Source organism: Eretmochelys imbricata, chromosome 1 (genome assembly GCF_965152235.1).
Source record: "Eretmochelys imbricata isolate rEreImb1 chromosome 1, rEreImb1.hap1, whole genome shotgun sequence".
Taxonomy (NCBI): Eukaryota; Metazoa; Chordata; order Testudines; family Cheloniidae; genus Eretmochelys; species Eretmochelys imbricata.
In genome coordinates this window covers 239,020,591-239,035,775 of record NC_135572.1, presented here as the reverse complement: position 1 = coordinate 239,035,775, position 15,185 = coordinate 239,020,591, and the positions used below count along the sequence as shown (strand labels likewise).

Here is a 15,185-nt window from a genome sequence, read left to right as displayed (position 1 = left end):
CTGGTAATGATGCCTATTTTTAATCCATGTGTTGGGTGTTCCATTTTTGGGAAGTAGTAAACAGCAAGGATCAAAATATCTGTATCAGATGATCTAATTGCTATGGTTCCTTTTGACCAAAAGCCATATTGGCACATACAGCATGTAGAAACATCTTTTTGTCTGCTTGCTCTTGAGTACTGTAGAAGTCTTGAGCTTCTTCAGTACCTCTACTGGTGATGGATTTTGCTACTTCACCATTGGCAAAACCTCCAGCAAGCAGGAGTGTCTGTTTTGGGTGTGCTCCTTCACTCAGGTGAATTTTGAATGAAATATTCACAGAAGAATTTTATAAGTGATTACTTGTTGGATGCCACATTTAGAAGCTTTTTCCATGGAGGCACTGGGCATCTACCAATCACCTGGTATTTCTTGCATCCAACCTTAGATCCAGCACTGTCTTTCTGCAGTTTTCACATCTGTCAAAAATGTTGATTACAAAATTAGCTTTGTCAAATCCTTACAGGATGTGCCTCAAGTACTCAGCAGCCAATTCACTGAATGTGTGAAACTTGTCTCCAGCCATGGCATCTTTGCTGTACACTGCTCTTAGCTCACGGATTCGTTCAACTTTGTCCATCTCATTGTTCCATAAGCATGGAGGAGGGGTATAGACACAAGTCCTGTTGGGTGACTAAGAACAACTGCCATTGAAATAGCACCTCTGATTCTTGCTAAGGAAAGGGCTCTGCAGAAAACAATTTCTGGAATGATAGCTCCTGTGATTGTCCATTTCTTGCCAAACTTCAATTTGGTCTTCTTGGCCATATCAGCAAATATTTTTTGATGCCAGATTTCTTGACTGGACTGAAGCAGCGCCATGTCCCATCACAATCAAGTACACCTCTCAATCTGTCCACTTGTTTTTCACCAACATCTGCTGCTGCTACATGCAAGCTACTAGATATGTTGTTAAGCGCACCTGGATGTGATACAGGGTTAAATGAGTTTCACATTGTTGATATGATATAGGTGGTAAGAGCTGTAACATCCTCTTCAGGGCCGAGGTGTGACTTTGCCTTCACTACTTCATGTCAGGCCATTCCTCCTCTCATAGCTTTTGCGTATTCATAATATGAAGGTGAGTACTGTTGTTGCTAACACGGACCAGTGCATAAGTGTCAGTGAAATAAAAGGTTGGTTTCTAGACCATTTCAAAGGCTAGTAGTGCATGCATAGGCAACAACAAACTCAAACTTCCTAGCAGGCAGCCCAGGTGCTACATTGTATGTACAAAAAGCTTACAAGTGGAGAAGCAGTAGGAATTCATATTATCTATCCCCTATGCTGTGCAATCTACTGCAACTGGTGCACAACCTGCAATGTGAGGGAAATGACTGACTTGTGAGATGCTTTTTGACAATTAAGAATAGCCAATGTGAAAACATTTTATGTTCATAAATTGTAAAATGTTGGTATTTGCCATTTTTGCCTCATCATTTCTTGGGGGAAATAAACTTGCCCATCCAAAATCAATACAAATCTTAATATCATGTTGGGTAGCTTTGACCAATAAACAACACTTTACTGTTATGTTAATTTCAATACCTTAACTGTAATTGTGTTTCTTGAATTGTGCAAAAATGACGCACACATTTTGGGTACCTTGTTTACCTGCCTACAGGTTTACAGCACTGCTTGGTAGCTCTGTATCATACCTCATCTAACCATATGTAAAATAAGTTTTCAGATGATACAGAGTGGGTGTCTGTGCATTAAAACTACAGCCCTTTTGGGAGAATTGCTGCATGCCTAACAGGAGTACATTGCCATTGCTCAGCTAACACATACTTAGAGGAGGTAGCAGTACTGTAACTCAAAAACAGGGGAGGGAGGGATTTTATAGAAGGATATGTGAGATATTTGATGTGACTTGTTCTGAGAACTCCCCAAAATTTGCTTTCTTATTTTTCATGGGTTTTTATATTACATATAGCTTTGCACTTCTGGCAATAAAAGTGTCAATACCATTATAATTTTCACCTCAGGCTCATGCTTTAAGTCCACGAACAGCAAGCTGAAATGGGATATTTTATAGCAGTATCCCCTTACAGCTAGCTATGAAGAGCCTAAACTCCCCCTGGCTTCAAGGGGAGCAGGATAGGGCCTATAATCTTTCACCGGGGATTCCCTTACTTTAGGTAGTTGGCCTAACACAACATTCTTTGCCTGTGCTTTTGACTGTCTCAATCACTTTGGTTTTTAGAGCAGAATTCAGCTGATTATGTAATTATACTAATTACATAATTTTGTGTAAATAAGCAATAACTACATAATTATATTATGACATGTAGTGAGATGTTCGTAAAAACTGTTATGAAACTTGCTATGAATGGTGGCCAGTGCACCTGCACCACAGAACTTTCAGGGCTAGCTTGAGAAAATCTAGTCTCCCACTTTGTGGGCACAATTTGTCTGCATTTGTTTAATCCCACAACAATGAAGTATCTTAATTCATATCTACCTGATTTGCGAGGAATGAATGCAATGGCTACTGTGGCAAACTTTTGCATCCACTTTATTTGCAGGTCCCAAAATGTGGGTTTAAGTTTCAGGGGTGCAGTTTATGCCCATAAAAGAAAGGACTGAAAATTTAAGCTTTAATCTGCATGTTCATCACTTGTGCAGTAACTACCTGCAAAAGACAGTCTTACAAACCTGTGCTTTGAGTTAACAGGAGTATAAAACACCACCAGACAAGCTATAGTTTTAATTAAGGAATTGGGCAAATGAAAATACTTCCCTTCTTTCTTGACATCATGTTTGCCAAACTTTAGCCTAGTACAAAAAAAAAAAAAAACAAAAACCACACACATCTGGTCTTTCCTTTAAGTATATCATCAATACCTTAAACAGATCCCACAACAGCTAGTGCACTGGACAACTGACACAGAAGGAAGAGAGTCACCACACAGATTAAGATACATCGATCCCACCAACCAATCTCATTTTCTGGTCCAAGCACAGCCAGAAATGTTGTGTCTCTTTCCCCCCAACCCCACAATTGTGCAATACTGATAATGTTTCCAGTATCCTCTTTCCATTGCTATTTAAATAAATAAAGAATACCTAGCTATTCCATACCTGCTGGGAGGTGGGGGGAGGAAGGATACTTGAAACTAAGCTCAGTTAACCCTCAGCATTCACTGAATGATACCCCAAAGTTTCATACAATTCAAGATCAGCCTGAGCCTCAAAGTTCAGCAGTGTGAGGACTCAGGCTTTCGGTTCACCCCATTACACAGCTAATAACTGTGTTCATATCCCTCTCTGGGTTTTGCACAGCTGGTGATTTTTTTGGACAGCTTCAGTAGCTGACTGTCTGTAAATGGAAAAATGTGATGGAGGGCAATGGATCAGCTCCTCAACACCAACTTAATTAGCTGGACTGGGTGCTTGGCAACTTGATAGTGCTGAGGTGTAGAACTTCTCCCTCCCATGCTGCATATCCATTTTAACAGCCCTTGTATTTCCCTCCACAGCGAGAGCCACTGGAGTGGCTGTACAGATCTTGACATTTTTAACTAGAACGGGCCAAAAAGTTTCCAATGAAATTGAATTTCACAGAGAGAGAAATAAATTGCCCTCTCTCCCAACATCTTCCAACCACGTCTCGTTTGAACACCTGCATCTCTTTTCTTTACCTCCAACTTCCTTTCTCTCCTCTGCACTATGAATGTTCTCCTAGATCGTAGTCTACAGTTCTCTCTCTCTCCCATTGTCAGCAGTATGCAGACACTTGTATGAAGCAGCCTCCTTACACTGATGTCATGATTGCTTTTAAATACCCCCATGAAAAACAAACAATACGTCCCCATTCAAAAAAAAAAATCCCCCCAGTAACAAACTGACTCCTCCACAAGCTAAGCCATCTGCTTCTCAGCACAGGAGTGGGGTTTTCAAACTGATCAGTTCAGCACTTGAGGTTAAAGGCAGTTTGATGCCTTTGTTAATGTTTTAGAGATGTGAGTCTGGAGCCACCCGACATTAGTGCATTGCATTGGAAAAATCCAGCTGCTGGCATCAGAGGATAAACATATTTACTATGAATAAATATTAATACTTCCAAAGTTTAAAAATTAAAAATTGTTGGAAGGGGAGAGAGGAAACTGCAGAGGAGAGAACTCTAACCTATAATTTTGTCAGTCCATGATTTTAAATACCGACTTCCACTGGGATAAAGTAGAAACAGATCAAAGGGTAACTTTTAAAGGCTTCTGCCACTATGTTCAAATGATTTATCCACATAGAACAGTGGACAGTTTTACTCCAATTTTCTGTTCTTTCCACCCTATTGGAAAGTACAGATTCAATATTTCCTTGCACCATTCACAGTTGGGGATGTTGCTGACAATTTGAAATTCCTATGTACATGCCTGCTCTTCTGTCACTGCCCAATGCATTCCCGTATCATCTCAGGATACCATTACGTGGTTCATATGCAACAAGACTCCATTCCAGCAAAGCACCTGCTTAACTTTAAGCACTTGAGTCAGTGACACTACTCACACATTTAAAGTTAAGCGGGTTCTTAAGTGAGTTATGGACTAAAATATAGCAAGTGAAGTCAGCTAGTGAAAATGAGCAGTATATATAATTAAAAGCTTGAACAACAACAACACAAGATCAGCCAGTCATCAGAAGAAATGGTGCTCTAGAGAATGAAAAATGCACACAGGGCCTGGTACACGCTTGCCTATATCCTTTCCTGGGATATAAATATACGAATCCTTGGTCATATTCATAGGTCAGCTTCTGCTACCACAGATCCTAGTGGAAGACCCCAGCCGTGGAAATCTGGAAGGGAGAGCTAGGGGCTGTGCCAATTTGGCATATCTCCTGAACAACCGCCTCTAGTGGGACTGCTCTGGATTCCTGACTACAACTGAAATCTACTTTCCCCAGTGGAAACCTCTGAAGGGAGGGTGGCCATGGCAACGTTACCATCTCTCCCTCAAATGGCTCCCTCTAAGTTGCCAGGCAGCTGCAGGAATGTAATTCCCCAGGGAATCTAAACTGGTGCAGCCACGCAAAGGACATCCTCCAGCTTTTCTGATCACCACAGCAGCTCTTCTTGGTCTTTTTAATAGTTCAGTGGAGGAGTAGGAGAGAGCTAGTTTTCAGTGCTGACCCTGTATTCTGTTACTCAGCAGGGGTCATTTTGCTGGATAGTAGCCCAGTGATCCTGGACAAAGGAGCAGTAGCAGATGTTCTGATCCATGCTCTTTGGGCTGGTTTGGCTAATGAGGGGAACCCACAGAGCAGGAGAGCCAATGTAAAGACTGTAGCCTTTTTCTTGTTCATTATGATGGAGATTGGGCTTTGCTACAGTCCATTGCAGACGTATAAAAATGTCTTTAAAAATAGAGATCAAAGCTTCTCATTGTTGAGAAAAAAACATCCCTGCTATATCTGCAAGGAACATCTTTCAGCTGCATAAAGCACAGCTCACACACACGACTCACCACAATCATTTGAGCCACATAACTTTCAGGACCAGTGTATTCGGTTGGGTCTTTCACTTTGACCAGAACGATAAAGTACAAATAATGCCACATGTTGTGTTCTGACTTTATGTGCTCCTCAAATGAAACGGTCTTATTATCAAACTTGTCTCTCTCAAGTCCTGCAAAAGACACAAAACATAATGTGATATTCCACCTGATCAACATTTATCTTCACTGCCTGTGTAAAAATAAGCTCTGGAAAATGTCAGAGAAAGGATGTTAATTTAAAAGCTATAATTACAGACAGTGACTGCTATGCAAGACCACGAGACACTAAAGCATTTCTGGCAAAATGTTATCAGCCCCATATTTATTCTTTCATCATATTCCCTCTTAACAACATCAATATAATTAAATATTATTGTAGCTCACGAAAGCTTATGCTCAAATAAATTGGTTAGTCTCTAAGGTGCCACAAGTACTCCTTTTCTTTTTGCGAATACAGCTGTTACTCTGAAACCTGTCATATTGCCACATAGGCCCTTATCTTGCAGAGATTTATTAACATGCTTAGTTTTAAGCATGTGAATAGCCCTACTGAAGCTTCAGAGGGACTGCAGTGTGCTTAAAGTTAAATGCGTGTAAGTCTTTGCAGGATTGAGGCTCAAATCATGAGAAAAACTGTTTGTTGTAACCACTCGTGCAATAGATTAGAAACTGTGGCCGAGTGTCATGGCCAGGGAGGACAGGGATGCATGGAATTATTTAATCTGTTACAATTTCCCCGATCTGCTCTCCTATGGAGACCCGAGCAGAGATTAAAGCTTCCCTCCCTCACGTGGAGGTGTGATTTGCATCTCTCTGCACCAGCAAGGGCGAATCATAGTCAGAAAAGTTGTATGTAATGACACCTCTTATTCAATTTATCTGCTCCTGTGTGTCTTCAGAGTCACTTCTCCTTATCAAGTGGACAGGCTGTGCTACAATTAACGTTGTGGAGCCTGTACTGCTACAGAAGAGTGTGTTGTATTTTTATCTGCGGCGCTATTCAACAAAATCAATAGCTGCGCTCCACTGCAGAGCCTTCATTATTGGTGACGATGCAAACAGTGGGATCAATACAGCTTGACTCTCAGATCCCAAGTGGAACTCAGAAAAGTCATCTTTTGACTTGTAAACTGCTGTCAGGAAGGAATAAATGTAGAATCCCACTCCATCATTTTTACAGAGTTAGTTTCCAAGGGATGACCGCCCTTCAGACTCTCTCTCATTTATGGAGCAGTATTCTGTTTTATTGCTTTCCCCACCAAATACCACTGTAGCTCAATAGCACCTACCACAAATAAAACATGTTGTCTTTAAGATTTCCTCTTTTTTCTGTTTTTCACTCCTAAGGTCAGCAAATGTATCAATGATGACTCCAAAGATGAGGTTCAGAACAATAATTATGACGATGAAATAAAATAGAAGATCATAAACAACTCGGGCAGCAAACAAGGGCTCCTGAAACAATAAGAAAGGTTCAGTAGGATATAAAAATAGCACACAACTAAAATATTAAACCACCAGGTACTTTTTCAGAATATTAGCTACAGTAAAGCAAGGCACAGATGCATGTCTTCGGCCAGACCCTACACGCCTTACTCACATCAGCAGTCTAACTGAAGCCAAAAAGGGTTACTCACATGAGCAGAGTAAGCAGGATTTGGCTTTATATGCTTTTATCCCCTCCTCTTTGGATTTTCTGTAGTTCTCTATTGCTGCCAACATTCCCCATGTTGCACTAATGTTCCTTCTGAGCAAGGCTGGATTGGACTCTTAAGAGAACCATAAGGCCCTCTGCCCATCAAGGCAGATAGGGGGCAGTGACTCCACTGGACTACAGATCAGGACCTAGGTTACTATTATTAACACAAGGAGCTCTTTCCCCCCAAAACTGAGTGCTCTATAGCTGCAGCGCTTGTCATCCCTCGGTGTTTGGTTAGCAAGAGATCATATTTGTGAATTTAGCCCTGAGCTTTACAGTACAGAGCACCAACCACGAGGCTGTTATGGTGTCCTTGTGCATACTGAACTAAAAAGTCATTTTGTTGAAGTTGTTAATTTTATTTTAAATGTATTGCATTAAAACAAAAGCAAATCCCCTTTGCTTTTTTAACTTTTGGAAGTTTATTGGTGTATTTGAAATTCTCTTTTGCCTTTGTTAGAGTATGTTGCTTGATATGAGTAAATAATAGGATCTATTCCAACACAAATGCTAGACTAAATCTCAGCTAACCATAAACCTGATATACCACAACCGAGAGTCTTGACATATATCATCAATCAACCCCATTCAAAGGTTTGCATTTGATTCCTATTGTAATGGGAAACTGATCCAATCTGGCAACAATTCTTAGCACTGCTCGGAAGGTTATAATATGCTCCAGCTTGCCAGAAAGGTAACTAGCACCTGGAGTTCTCTTCTTCATGTAAAATCATTGCCTTGAGCTTTTGCTCTTCTCATTGAGCATTCCATCCGGTATGTTAAAATTACATTTGATAAATCATCTGCGTGACATTCGAGTTGACTAGATAAAAATATTTCCTATATCCTGTAAAAGTTGATTTCAGAGCTCACGAGGCACATGAGAAAATATACTTGCATTCTGTTAGACAAATGCTTACATCTTTGGAAGGCTTTCTTAGCACGTCCCCCACACCACCGCCATTTCTCAGGCCTTGGTTTAATACTGTAACAATGCACATTAGCAGAGTGTCACAGGTCCTCTCAATTCCATTCTCCTTTTCTTCCTCACCTACAGCCACAACAAAGAAAGGCTTGTAAACCAAAGCATCAACTGATCACTCCCAACACAGCAATAGACACTCTGTTTATTCGAAAAAGTGGCTGCTAATGTAATTTGCCTTTCATCATTCTACAGCTGTAATTATTTATCATCCCTATCAATTTTGAAGCCACAACATTATAGCTTTTTGACAGCAATACACTTAAGCTGACAGAGAGGTGGTGAGAATCCTTATTTGTTCTCCCACAGGTAACCCCGCTAATATCCGAAGTCTGCAAGCTTTATTCATGAGAATACTCTTTACTCATGCGAGTACTCCCACTGGCTTCAATGGATCCCTGAGTGCATAGCTGACAGAGAGAGACATGATGTATGGGAATTAGAGGTACATTCAGAAGTTTGTCTCTCGTGAAATCATTCTCCTATACCCACATATAAACCAAGTAATGCCATCATTTCCAGCTATTAAACAGCGGCTGGCTTATGTGTGACTCATTCTAGCAGTGATCAGGGTTAGGGCAGAGGACTAAGAGCATGCCCGCTGAAGTAAACGAAAGACACCCACTGACCTCAAGGTATTGGATTGGGCAACAGAGGCCTGGAAACCTGGGTTCTATTCCTATGTATGCCACAGAATTGCTGAGTCACTGCGGCCAGGCTACAAAGATGTAGGTTGGGCCATAAGCATGAAAGTGCACAGGGCCCTACTCTCTCTTTGGGATGCACAAGGTCAGCATTTCTCCCATTTCTTCCATGTGCTGGTTTTTAGTGTGGAGCTTTCAGAAATAATACAATTTAATAAATGTCAATTTTCAACTTCCCTGGTTAATTGAAATGGTAAATGTAAGAAATTACTGTGAAGGTGCCACACTTTGGGCTCTGAGATATCTTTGATTGACTGAAAACCCTTTGTTCAGTAAACCAAAATTCACATTACGGATAATGCCTTATATCAATATTGATTTAAATACAGGTTAGCAGAAAGAAAGGCAAAGTAATGGATGGTAAGTCCCTGAACCCAAATGACCTATAGCACTAATACACTATCGGTATAGATATTTGTCAATCTTCCCTCCTAGATTGTAATAATAATAGTATAATATCAGAGAACTGGTAGGTAAGGTCCTATGGGAAGAAAAACTAAGGGAAAAAGGAGTTCAGGAGAGCTGGCACTCTCAAAGGGACAATATTAAAGGCAAAGCAACAAGCTATCCCACTATGAAGGAAAGATAGGAAGAACAGTAACAGGCCAATATGGCTCCATCAGAAGCTCTTTAATGACCTGAAGATTAAAAAGGAATTCTACAGAAAATGGAAACATGTACAGGTTGCTAAGGATGAGTAGAAAAGAACAGCACAAGTAGGGTAAGGAGAAAATCAAAGGCTAAGGCACAAAATGGGTCACATGTAGCCAGGAACATAAGGCAATAGAAAGAGGATCTATAATACAGTAGAAGCAAAATGTGGCCACTTCTGACTTCGAGAAGCAAGAGATACAAAGGAAAGTTCAGGTCCACTTCTTAGTGGGGAAGGAGAACTAATAACAGACATCAAGAAGGCTGAGGTGTTTAATGCCTATTTTGCTTCAGTCGTCACTAAAAAGGTTAATGGTGACTGCAATGAATATTAACAGCAAGGGGGAAGGAACGCAAGCCAGAATAGGGAAGGACAGGTTCAAGTTAGATATACTCAAGTGAGCAGGGCCTGGTGAAATTCATTCTGGGTATTTAAGGAACTAGCTGAAGCAATCTTGGAACCATTAGCAATCATCTTCAAGAACACATGGGGCACAGGGTGAGGTCTCCAAGAACTGGAGAAGGGCAAACATTGTACCTATCTTTAAAAAGGAGGAACAAGGAGGACCTAGGGAATTACAGACCCCCCCAGCCTAACTTTGATACTTGCAAAGATATTGGAACAAGTTATTAAATAATTTGTAAGCACTTAGTTATAGCCAACCTAACGTCCTCCTTTGACAGGGTTACTGGCCTCATGAATGGGGGGGAAGCAGTAGACTTAATATATCTTGATTTTTAGTAAGGCTTTTGGCACAACCTTACGTAACAGTCTCATAAGCAAACTAGTTCACTATTTCCCCTATATAGTCAGTTTCCTCAGTTTTTCTCTCTCAGCAACAGGAGAGATTAAAAGACATTTAGTGCACATAAGTAGTGGAGGGCTATAGTACGTGAAACCACTTTTAAGGTTTTAAAAAATTTTTTGACTAGATTACCAGCAGGAGAGTGAGTTTGTGTGTGTGGGGGGGTGGAGGGTGAGAAAACCTGGATTTATGCTGGAAATGGCCCAACTTGATGATCACTTTAGATAAGCTATTACCAGCAGGACAGTGGGGTGGGAGGAGGTATTGTTTCATGATCTCTGTGTGTATATAAAGTCTGCTGCAGTTTCCACGGTATGCATCCGATGAAGTGAGCTGTAGCTCACGAAAGCTCATGCTCAAATAAATTGGTTAGTCTCTAAGGTGCCACAAGTACTCCTTTTCTTTTTTGCGAATACAGACTAACACGGCTGTTACTCTGAAACATGCTGACAATGTCCCTTTAACTTAGCTCTTCAAGCTAAAATGCATCTGAGATGAGGACTGCAGAAAAAGTGTATCCAGGCATTCAGTGGTGTATGCTGCATTATTAAGACCAACTTATGAGATCCTCAGATGGAGCTCACAGCTGGTTTCTCACTCAAGGGAAGGATAAAGCTGGTCAGCTGCTGGCTTTTGTGATCCATGAACTCAGCTAGAAGGAAGATATTTGCACACGTCAGTATTAAGATTCAGCATTTGATTTTGATAACAAATAAATGTCCGTGTATTTGGAAATTCGGTATGGGAAGCACTTGCACTCTAGGCAAGTTGCCAGCACAGCTCTCAGTGTAGAAAAATGTGGCCACTTCTGACTTCGAATAATGATAGTCAATTTTCCTGACAAGAAAAGCCTCTCCTGTGTAATAGTAACTTACAAACACTTCTACTTTAAATTTATCACAGTTTGGCGGACTTTTATACTAACCTGGGTTGGCAATAGGTAAGGCATTAGAGCAATTTTCTTTTGCACATGTTTCCATCATGGACGTTAGAGTTGTGGTAGGAACTTCACCAATACCTGACAAAATGAAAAGCAGGATATTGATCAAGAGGCACATGCTGTAAAGTACATCTATTAGACATAACCAAGCACATTGACAAAAAGTTTAAAATCACAAATCTCTTGAAATGAATTCTTGATTTATTTAAAAAAAATCAAGAACAAATTAGATCACAGCAGAAAGAAAGCATTCAGCCTGAACAGCTCAAAACGATCTCAAGGAAGACTTACACACTATTTTACAGTTGCAGTACATCACAGCTATTCCACCATTACATCAAATGCCGCTACTTCTAGTTGGAACAAAATGTATTCAAAGCAACAGACAACTGTCAGATCTGAAAATAATGTCAGTTTTAAAACCATTAGATAAATTATTCACAAAGGCTGACAAGCAGGACACCGAGCTGATATTCAGTCTTCCTGAATCTAGAATATTTAAGAGTTTTCAAGGATAAAAACACAGTTTGGTACTCATTTGTTAATATGTATGGGTTTGAGTAAAACACTAATTTAACATTCCCAAAGTTGGTACACGTGTACATCAGCTTGATTTTATTGAACACCAATTTCACCCTGTGCATTGCAGACAATTTACTGCATTTCAAATCAGTGTTGCAAAAAGTTTAAGGAGCAAAAATGATGACAAAAATCATTCAGTCCAAATAGTCCAAAGTATAGTAGGCTGTTTAAGCAGTGAAAATAGATTCAGTCTGACTTCTTCCCACCTAAGGAGTCTTAAGCTAACATTTTAAATGAATTTTTGCTGTACAATATTCTGCTAACCTGACATCTTCTAATATCTGTATATTTTCTTGACTAGATTCTCCTGTATGAATGCCAGCAAGAACACAACAAGCCACACACAATCTCCACAGAGCCACAAGGGGAACACAAAAACATAGGGGTTGCCACCCTAGACCAGTGGTTCATATAGTTAGGTATCCTGTCTCCAATAGTGGTCACAGAAACCTTCTGAAATTAAATTTCAAGTTCTTGATTTCAGCTTGGAAGTTACGTGTAAACCAACCCAACCTTTTAAAGTGATCCAAATATGGAAAACAAGGTGTAGTCAATGTCAGACAGCTGCAAAATGGCTTTATTAATACTTCTCCTTTCGTATGCTCAGTATCCTGAATGAACTTTGCCTTATTTGAACACATTTAGTTTTGAAATAAAGTTATGAACATTTGGATAGTGTACAGAGCATGTGCAGTATTGACTAGATACTGCTAGGTGCCAAGTACCTTCTGTTAGGTAGCAGGTGCTCAAGCATTCAAGGATCAGCCCCTGAGGGAATTAGTCATAAGCCCATATTTTTTGGTCTAAGGGTAAAATTCTGACTCCATGATTTTATTAGGGTCAGGATTTTACCCCAGAAGTCTGTGTATAGAACTTGCAGTGTATTTAACAGAAGTTCTATGAACGTTCCATACATGAGAGGTGTATATTTAACAATAAATCTCCACCTGGTGATTTAAAACAAAAAATCTCCACCTGGTGATTTAAAACAAACAAACAAAAAAAATCAGTCATACGTCCACTAAATCTGTTAAAATGGTATACGTCAGTATAGTGCAACATGCATAAAACAATACATTCTGTGTACAAGATGTATTAAAAAGCTATATTTAACTTGCTATGACTTTTCTCAAACAATAGTGAAGAGTGTAATGTTTCTTAAATTCCAACATGAATTGGAATGGTAAAAAAGTGAATGAATTAACTTGTGAGATATTTTAGTAATATTTCAATAGATGAGCCTATGTCTGAAACAAACCTATGCAGAATAATTTTACCTACTAGAGTTAATCTATTAACAAGTCAATGGAAAAACCCTCAGATTGACTTTAAAGGGAGCAGAATTATCCTCATAGAAATGCTAAATTTCAGCAGGATGATGATAATTTGAGGTAAAAGCAATACCTGCAATAGGTGTTCTGTTTTTCAACCGGTCCACCTCCATGATGAAGTCATCTTTCAAGAACAGGAACCCAACGATGGAGAAGAGGTAGACCAGGATGAGAGCTAGCACTGCAGTAAGGATAATGGAGCGGCCATTTCGGGTAACACTTTTGATGACATTGAGCAAAGTCTCCTCTCTGTACACCAAATCGAACAACTAGAAAAAATATAATACAGGAAAATCCAAATAAAGGTGACAATATACAGATGCTAGTTGGGAACACCTCCTCAACTCAGGAAATACACCTATGCCAAATCCTGACCTCAGAAACATGCACATACAATTCCCACTGATATCTGTGGGCAGAGGGCAGAATTTGGCATGATAAACTTTATTAACACACATTACTGTACAACCAACTTAAGAGGAATAATATACATCAGATATGAGCTGATCCATACTTCGGTAACATTCAGAATTGGGATCCAAACTTAGTAGTTTTCCCCCAGAAGTATAATGGGCTAGACCAAAATCCCAATGTTCCCACAGTATGCAGAAGAGTCCAGATCTAGATTTAAAATTTTGCATTTTGGGCCCATCTACTATATACACACACATAGTTAAGTCCTCGATTCTGCAAACATGCACGTGAATAACCTACAGTCCATTCAGCTGATGGGCTGTTTTGGTATTTAAAGTTACACATGTGTCAGCAGGCTGTACTTTGTTATGAAAAAGTAAAATTAATTTTACTGTTTCGTATAACCCTTGTAAAATTCATACTATTTGTGTAGCATCACCTGTGTTGCTAGGATTTAACTTTAAGGGGAGCATACATAAAGATAACTTTTTTAATGTCAAGTTCCTAAACATAACAATAACGATGAATCCCTTTCAAGAAACTATAGCTTTTTTCTTTTATAATTCTGGTTTGTATTAGTGTTCTAAAATTCTTTGGGTCTTATCTTCAATATATGTATTTCAGCTCCAAAATACACAGATTACAGCTATGAGATGACACAGAATGATTTATCAGAATCGTCCATAGTAGAAGGTATTAGTCATAATTCATGAGATCGGAAATCCACACCCTTGTGAGAGGATTAACAACAGAGAAAAAAATTAGGAACAAAAATAAGTTTTGAGTATTTCCACTACCAAGTGAATATGTGTAAGTAACTAGGGAATGTTTACAATTATACCATGAATGAATCATGGACATTTGCCATTCAAAAACAGCAAAAACGTAGTCATATCAGTATTTCTTAAACTTTTTCACAGTGAAGTCTCTATCTTAGGACTGAGATCCTTCCATGGACAACCTCCCCTCCCGATAGACCGTTCTTGATTCCACGCCACCTCGGTGGCAGCTACTGTAATCCATATTATAACATTATTATAACATAGTGACCTTAGGACAATATAAAATTCTTTTAACGCCTTGTGTATAGGTGGTCAGTTACAGTCTCTATTTTGTCTCCTGGCTGTTAGTGTAAAATCCTACATCCAGGGAGAATTAAAACAAAACGCTCTTTCATGTCTTGTAAGCTCCCTCTGCTCTAAATCAATACAGGTCACTTTGAACATTGATTGTATCATCTGGTGTGTTTGCTATGCTTATAATTTCGGCGTTACCTGAAAGTTTGATCATAGTTGAATTTATACCAAATAAAGACCCTGTAAGACAGATTTTCACAAATAGACTTTACTGCCTGTTTTATGCCCCCTAAATGCAAAGCTTATGTTTCACAATTCTTTTGGTTTAAAAAAAAAATCTCCAATATTAAAACTAACTGCTAGTTTGGTGAATCTGTCTCTTAGTTACACAGTGTTTAGTGGTCTCTTACACTGAGAATGTGAGTACTCACCAGCATGAATGAGTTACAGGTGGGATGGGTGAGGA

General features: G+C 39.5%; 1 protein-coding gene across 2 annotated transcripts in view; it reads right to left on the bottom strand.

The window, feature by feature from the left end:
• The window catches only part of ITPR2 (inositol 1,4,5-trisphosphate receptor type 2), a 340,705-nt gene that overhangs the window by 23,355 nt on the left and 302,165 nt on the right, over positions 1–15,185 (bottom strand). For both annotated transcript variants that reach the window (XM_077826251.1, XM_077826259.1), the window contains 5 exons: positions 13,303–13,498; positions 11,302–11,394; positions 8,154–8,284; positions 6,824–6,989; positions 5,505–5,665 (listed from right to left, as the gene is read on the bottom strand). In XM_077826251.1, coding sequence (XP_077682377.1) covers positions 5,505–5,665; positions 6,824–6,989; positions 8,154–8,284; positions 11,302–11,394; positions 13,303–13,498 — 747 coding nt within the window. The remainder of the gene's footprint in view (positions 1–5,504; positions 5,666–6,823; positions 6,990–8,153; positions 8,285–11,301; positions 11,395–13,302; positions 13,499–15,185) is intronic.